The sequence below is a fragment of the Leptinotarsa decemlineata genome, unplaced genomic scaffold (assembly GCF_025532065.1).
Source record: "Leptinotarsa decemlineata unplaced genomic scaffold, Ldec_3_MD MMD2_tig00000654_RagTag_RagTag, whole genome shotgun sequence".
In the NCBI taxonomy this organism is placed as follows: domain Eukaryota; kingdom Metazoa; phylum Arthropoda; class Insecta; order Coleoptera; family Chrysomelidae; genus Leptinotarsa; species Leptinotarsa decemlineata.
In genome coordinates this window covers 221779-229278 of record NW_027412553.1, presented here as the reverse complement: position 1 = coordinate 229278, position 7500 = coordinate 221779, and the positions used below count along the sequence as shown (strand labels likewise).

Genomic DNA, 7500 nt, shown 5'->3' with positions numbered 1-7500 from the left:
CACACTTTCCGTTCACGATTATTTTCGCCAAAGTTTCCATCTGAAATATTTTCTTCACGCTTCCGAAATTCTGCTCGCTCCCAGAAGGCAGAGGTAAACTTTCATTACACTTTCCGTTATATTTATGTTTTCACTACACTTTCCGTTATCTTTTATATTTTCACTACACTTTCCGTTCGGGTTATTTCGCCAAAGTTTCCATCTGAAATATTTTCTTCACGCTTCCGAAATTCTGCTCGCTCCCAGAAGGCAGAGGTAAACTTTCATTACACTTTCCGTTATATTTATGTTTTCACTACACTTTCCGTTATCTTTTATATTTTCACTACACTTTCCGTTCGGGTTATTTCGCCAAAATTTCCATTTCAAATTTTTATTTCACGCTTCCGATATTCTGCTTGTTCGCGGAAGGCAGAGGTAAACGTTCACTACACTTTCCGTTATCTTTTATATTTTCACTACACTTTCCGTTATCTTTTATATTTTCACTACACTTTCCGTTCGGGTTATTTCGCCAAAATTTCCAATTCAAATTTTTATTTCACGCTTCCGATATTCTGCTTGCTACCGGAGGGCAGAGGTCGATTAAGTTTGACGATAGTCGTGTCACTAAGTGTTCTGGCGATGTTCTAAATTTACTGTAGTCTCTGGAGATACCCTACATTTTGTTTTATAAAAGAGAAGACATTAGTAGATCAAGATGTTCACATGATGTGGTGCTTGCTGCTGCTGCAGGTTTTTCCGGGTTTTCCTGCAGCTGAAAAAGCAAATGCGCCACTGGAATCATCAATGAAGTCGCCCCTCCGGAGCGTCAATTAAATTTTGTTGTTTCATAATTTCATGATTTGTATTACTTTCTTGACCTGAGACTTACTTCAAAAATATAAAAAATACACACGAATTCATTTCATAAGCTTTTGTGGTTCTGAAAAGAACCTTTTTTTTATGGAAACGGTAAGGACAATACAGGGGGAGGCATTAAATTCAACCGCCAAATCCGTACAAGGTTCGACCTTGCCTTTTCAGGGCGTATACAACATCCATGGCTGTGACGGTTTTGCGTTTCGCATGTTCGGTATATGTTACGGCATCTCTGATAACATTTTCGAGAAATACTTTGAGTACTCCACGAGTTTCTTCGTATATCAAACCCGAAATACGTTTAACACCACCTCGACGGGCTAATCTTCTAATGGCAGGTTTCGTTATTCCTTGGATATTATCACGCAATACTTTACGATGACGTTTCGCTCCTCCTTTTCCTAAACCTTTACCTCCCTTGCCACGACCAGTCATTTCGAATGTTAAGAATAAATTATATACTGCACGATACGAATGAAATACTGTTAGTGATACTAACGACAGACTTCGACTAAAGTTCTACACCGAACTCGGTCGGGTTTTGTTAAATTTCATGACTCCGCCCACAACTGGAAATCGGACCAATGGCGTCTCGTCTAGATGGTATATAATAGTTGGCGTGTATAAGCCGACTCAGTTCATATGTTGTCCGTCTATCGTTCGGTATACATTTCGTTCGTTACAATTCGCAATAGGTTTTGAAAATGGCTCGTACCAAGCAGACCGCTCGTAAATCGACTGGAGGTAAAGCTCCGAGAAAACAATTAGCTACTAAAGCAGCTCGCAAAAGTGCACCGGCTACGGGAGGTGTTAAAAAACCTCATCGTTACAGACCCGGTACTGTTGCTCTCCGAGAAATTCGACGTTATCAGAAGAGTACTGAATTGTTGATTAGGAAATTACCCTTTCAACGTTTAGTTCGAGAAATCGCTCAAGATTTCAAAACCGATTTACGATTCCAAAGTTCAGCCGTCATGGCTTTGCAAGAAGCTAGCGAGGCGTATTTGGTAGGACTCTTCGAAGATACGAATTTGTGCGCCATTCACGCCAAGCGCGTTACCATTATGCCCAAAGACATTCAGTTAGCAAGGAGAATACGCGGAGAACGAGCTTAATTTCATATATATATATCCCAATATATATTGAAAATATATACAAAAAAAAGGTTCTTTTCAGAACCACAAAATGCAATTGATGAAAGAATTCGTTTATCGATAGATATGAATGAATGAATGAATGAATGTATGATATTTTCAATAACTCGCATCACGTAAATATTAAATCACGGGTGTTTGCAGAACATGTTCAGTATGATCCAAATATGGATTATAATACTGAAATTTTTTACTTTCCGAAACGAATCTTTCGAAAAGATCATTTTTAGAAACGGCTGAGATAAATAACGAAAAACAAGCGATCACTGAATGAAAGATCGCTCATAACATCACCATCTTTTCGTAAATTTCCTCTGATTCATATTTTTGAATACCTGGCATAAATCTCGAGTGACTTTTTGTAATATACCCTATACCAAAAATGAATCGTTCTCGAGATATTCGATCGTTTATACAGAAAAAGTAGGTATTATTCGGTTCTCGAGCCATTTCCCTATAAAATTGAAAACAAGTCTCATAGAATACATAAGCTATTATTGATTCATCAAAATATTACATTCCGTCGTCTTGTAGGAGGAGTAACATTTCCAAAATGATGAACGAGGTATTAGGAGTCGATGAGTAATTCTGAAGATATAAAAATCAGTGATTTCTCAAATGGAACACCCTTAGTTTGGAAATCTCGAAATGATTTTGACTCATTTTCCTGAAACGATCCCAATATCAGAAAATAAGTCAACTGTTCACAAGACATATTTCAATGAAATAGAAAGACAGAGCAATATTTTTTAATTTTTACTCTTTTACGAAATTATTCGATTCATATCAATTCGATAGTCGGCGGCGGCGGCGGAAGAAATATTATTTATCTATTTTTTTTCTGTTTATAGGGATAGGCTAGGTAGGTAGTTCTGACTATTTATTTATATATTTGTTGGACAGTTGAATTATATACGAATTCTTGTAAAAAAAATTGTGGCCCTGAAAAGGGCCATTTGTTTTCTTAGACTTCGTCGCCGGAGAGAGAAGTCAACTGATAGAAGAATTTACTTCTTCTTTTTTGGAGAGGCAGCTTTTTTGGCTTTCGGAGAAGATGCCGATGCAGGGGTCGCTTTCGCGGTTTTCGGTTTGGGTGCTTTCGGCTTTTTTGTTGGTCCTTTGTTAGTTTTCTTTGCTTTCGAAGGAGACTTGGTTTTACTAGCAGAAGTCGCGGACGAAACCTTAGAAGCGACGGTCTTTTTATCCTCGGCAGTTACCTTTTTAGGCTTGGCTGCGGCAGCCGCTTTCTTTTCCGGAGAGGCTTTCTTACCTTTCGGTGATGCAGCAGCCTTCTTGCCGGTTTTAGCTTTTTCACCAGCTACGCGTTTAACGGGAGTTTTTTTGGCCTTCGCACCGGCCGTACCGGACGTTTTCTTTTCGGTAGCCGACGGTTTTGCCGAACCAGAAGATGCCGATGCCAATTTGAACGACCCCGATGCACCTTTTCCTTTAGTTTGTACTAATGATCCGGAAGCAACCGCAGATTTAAGATATTTCTTGATGAAAGGTGCCACTTTTTCTGCGTCAGCCTTATAATTCGCCGCAATATATTTTTTTATGGCTTGTAAAGAGGAACCACCCCGTTCCTTCAATCCTTTAATAGCGTTATTAACCATTTCCGACGTAGGTGGGTGAGAAGGTTTACTTCTTGGATTTTTAACTTTCTTTTCTTTCTTCGCAGTAGACTGTGCCTGCGGCGACGAAGATGAATTAGCCGAAGCCGAAGAATTCTGATTTTCTATGTCTGCCATAGTAAAAAAACAACTGACAATATATTCTCGGAAGATAGATGCTACACTCGTTAGGCGTCTAGAGAGAATGATGTAGTCCTCTGGTGTTCCGTTTGTTTAAATATTCTGGGTCGAAGCACAGGCGGACGGGAGACTGAACGCTCGACATTCTCGTTAGACACGATATTGACGGCTTCCATTCTGCTGTCGAAATGTTCGCATCAACTTCTTTACGAAATCAATGCCGGTTTCCTATTTAGACTTCGACTAGCACAATAACGTGGATAGATTCTACGTATTCCGAAAATATTTTCTGATAAGAAAAAGCTAATATTAAACCTCGACAACTCACAGTAAATTACAATGAAATATGAAGTATTGATGATTTTGACGTAACTCCAGACAATTCCTTTCCGAAAATACTCGTAATCGATGATCTGGAAGGAACCTTCGAATAAATATCATAGGCGCGACTGTCTATAGAAACATGATACATTAGCCGATAATACTCGATAAATACACGAGTGAATAGGGGCATCGAAGAGACCTCGTGTCTACCTTCATACACGACTATAACCAAGAACCGACGCTTCTAATAGCATCAACATTTTCAAAAATTATCCCTATAAAAGTGTTCGATGAAAACGGCATTCGAATAATAACGAACGTTATTAATGTTATATTCGATAAGATATAATCATCGTAATATACTTTCAATAAAAAGGTCGATACTACAACACGAACGAACGAACGAACGACGATACTGTGAGCTCTATCTATAACGGAGTAATACACACCCACCCCCACCCGAAATATATAAATCGTCAATGTTATAGTCGAAATCAGAAATGCTAATCATAAACGTTTTTAGACAACATATTAGCACGTAAATAAAAAACACGTTAAAAAATAACATAAGTAATAGAGTACATGACTAGTATAACAGTAACGAACGTTAACTTTTTAGGTTGATAGGTAGGTAAGCACCATCTAAATATAGGTGGCAAAATTATTTATTATCATCGCGCGTTTCACGAAAGGAGGTAACAATGTACTGATAACAAGGCAACCCAACCGAGTGAGACCTAGCGCCCTAGCAAAAATAAATTATCATTCAGCGTCGAAACGATATTGTAAGAATTCTTTCATAAATATTTTGTGGTTCTGAAAAGAACCGTTTTTTTTTAAGAATGTATATCGTAGACCGGAATAAGTAAATTATTTCGAACTGGTATATTTCGTAACTGCTTTGGTGCCTTCGCTGACGGCGTGCTTCGCCAATTCACCAGGAAGTAACAGACGTACTGCAGTCTGAATTTCTCTGCTCGTAATAGTCGATCGCTTGTTATAATGAGCAAGACGGGAGGCTTCCGCTGCGATACGCTCAAATATATCATTTACGAAACTGTTCATGATGCTCATCGCTTTACTGGATATTCCGGTATCGGGATGGACTTGTTTCAATACTTTGTAGATATAAATTGCGTAACTTTCCTTCCTCCTCCTCTTCTTTTTCTTATCGGTCTTCGATATATTCTTTTGGGCCTTTCCGGCCTTCTTCGCAGCCTTTCCACTAGCTTTGGGTGGCATTCTGAAAATTTAATTTCGTCAATATCAAACAAACAAGTACTATCGTGCAGGTTTGCTTTCGACTCAATGTAAAAGACGCCACTCTGTCGTCACTATTTCAGATAGTAACTGGAACTCTAGTAGGCTCCGCCCACCGGAAAGTTGAGCGTTCGAGAACGCCCATTGGTCGGTAGGACGGTATTAATACAGGTCGATTCTATATAGAAATCATTGTATAGAAAGCTACTGTTAGAGCAACATCGAATAATTCTCAGTGAATTCTTTAAATTTATCCGATATATAATACTAATCTACGATTCGACATGTCTGGACGTGGAAAAGGAGGTAAAGTTAAGGGAAAGGCAAAGTCCCGTTCCAGTCGGGCTGGACTCCAATTCCCAGTAGGACGTATTCATCGACTCCTTCGTAAGGGAAATTATGCCGAACGAGTTGGTGCCGGCGCCCCGGTTTACTTAGCCGCAGTAATGGAATATTTGGCAGCTGAAGTCTTGGAATTGGCCGGTAATGCGGCTCGCGATAACAAAAAAACCCGTATCATTCCTAGACATTTACAGCTGGCCATTCGAAACGACGAAGAACTCAATAAATTGTTATCAGGAGTAACCATTGCTCAAGGTGGTGTTTTGCCCAATATTCAGGCGGTTTTGTTACCGAAAAAAACCGAAAAGAAGGCATAAGTACACATTTCCTGAGAGAGGAAAGCGACAAATAAAATATCGGCCCTTATCAGGGCCACAACGATTTTCTCTAATGAATTCGACAATTGCATATATTTTTTTTTTTTTCTTGTCATCGCTTTTCGATACAATTGTTGACGCAGCACGATATGCGATTGTTTCTTTCTTGCTTGCGCATATTTACGTATACATGTATACATGATTAATAATATTATTATTGTTCAACTTCTTATTTTCGTGCCGAAACAAGTGATTTCTATTTGCTGAAATCAAATATCAGAATGTCTGTACGTTTATTCGTGATGAAAATAAAATGTATGCAGTAATATCAGATTTAGGTATACAAATGAATAAACATAACAATATCCATAGAAATATTATACATTCTTGTTCGTGGAATTACAATATAGACAATCATGAGTAAATTGGAATGAATAAATGAAAAAAAAAAAAAATATACCTAATTAAATTATATAGCATAGATGAATGCATACATACATTTCAATATCTGCAGAAATGAATGACGAGTATATAAAAATAGGTTGTTATTATTATTCATAGTAATTTGTGAAATGGGATAGATGAATATTATAAGCATAAAACAATAATATTTGGACAGTGGTTCATTAACCTTCGATCAGTTTATGAATATTCATTTTTTCAATTTTTTCTTTACGTACAAATGGTATCGCGTTTTAAAGCGGCGTTTCAGAAAAGTTTCATATGTAATTTCTATTGGTGAATAATTGAATAGTTTGGGAGCTACCTAGCTAGCTAGCTAGATACCAGTAGCTTCCCTGTCCTATAGATTTAGAAACCGAGTGGTATATAATCTAATTGTACAGATCGTTCTTCTCTTTTCTTCTTCGTATACAGATGTAGTAAGGTTGAAATTAATAATTTCGTTAAGTATACAGGATAAAATGAAGCAATTATTCAGGTAATCAAAAGAATGACAGATAATGCTTAAAATTAGATGGGTATATCGTTCGAATTTAATTTGGTAATTCGTTAATTATTACTCACACCAAAGTAAAGTATATAAATCGAATTCGTTTTGAAAACAAATTGTGGTTCTGAAAAGAACCGTTTTTTTTTTTAAATTTCTCGTCGGAATATGAATCTAACCGCCGAAACCATATAATGTACGCCCTTGACGTTTGAGAGCGTATACTACGTCCATGGCCGTGACGGTTTTTCTTTTGGCGTGTTCTGTATATGTTACCGCATCTCTGATAACATTTTCGAGAAATACTTTGAGTACTCCACGAGTTTCTTCGTATATCAATCCGGATATACGTTTTACACCTCCACGACGAGCTAATCTTCTGATGGCAGGCTTCGTAATTCCTTGAATATTATCTCGCAACACTTTGCGATGTCTTTTTGCTCCGCCTTTTCCTAATCCCTTTCCTCCTTTTCCTCTACCAGTCATTTTGTGTAATACAAACGGAAGATTATAGAGAAAAAAAGTACGAGCGAAATACG

The 7500-nt window shown here is 37.7% G+C and overlaps 5 protein-coding genes across 5 annotated transcripts in view; 2 read left to right on the top strand and 3 right to left on the bottom strand.

Annotated features, from left to right (window-relative positions):
• Nucleotides 1–915: 915 nt before the first annotated feature.
• Nucleotides 916–1357, bottom strand: LOC141482028 (histone H4). Its single transcript, XM_074174606.1, has one exon. It carries the CDS (start codon nucleotides 1294–1296, stop codon nucleotides 985–987), a length of 312 nt encoding a protein of 103 aa, XP_074030707.1. The 5' UTR covers nucleotides 1297–1357; the 3' UTR covers nucleotides 916–984.
• A 156-nt stretch (nucleotides 1358–1513) lies between these two features.
• Nucleotides 1514–2051, top strand: LOC141482004 (histone H3). The gene has a single exon (XM_074174582.1). It carries the CDS (start codon nucleotides 1566–1568, stop codon nucleotides 1974–1976), a length of 411 nt encoding a protein of 136 aa, XP_074030683.1. The 5' UTR covers nucleotides 1514–1565; the 3' UTR covers nucleotides 1977–2051.
• A 2848-nt stretch (nucleotides 2052–4899) lies between these two features.
• On the bottom strand, nucleotides 4900–5335 carry LOC141482003 (histone H2B). The gene has a single exon (XM_074174581.1). The coding sequence runs from the start codon at nucleotides 5333–5335 to the stop codon at nucleotides 4964–4966; it is 372 nt and encodes a 123-aa protein (XP_074030682.1). The 3' UTR covers nucleotides 4900–4963.
• A 1690-nt stretch (nucleotides 5336–7025) lies between these two features.
• The window catches only part of LOC141482026 (histone H4), a 504-nt gene continuing 29 nt past the window's right edge, over nucleotides 7026–7500 (bottom strand). Inside the window, exon 1 of the mRNA XM_074174605.1 lies at nucleotides 7026–7500. This exon is cut by the window's right edge and continues 29 nt beyond it. Within this exon, the coding sequence (XP_074030706.1) occupies nucleotides 7136–7447 (312 nt within the window). The 5' untranslated portion in view covers nucleotides 7448–7500 and the 3' untranslated portion in view covers nucleotides 7026–7135.
• LOC141482025 (histone H3) overlaps nucleotides 7424–7500 on the top strand; it is a 740-nt gene continuing 663 nt past the window's right edge. The window contains exon 1 of the mRNA XM_074174604.1: nucleotides 7424–7500. This exon is cut by the window's right edge and continues 663 nt beyond it. The gene's annotated coding sequence lies outside the window, so the exon portion shown is untranslated.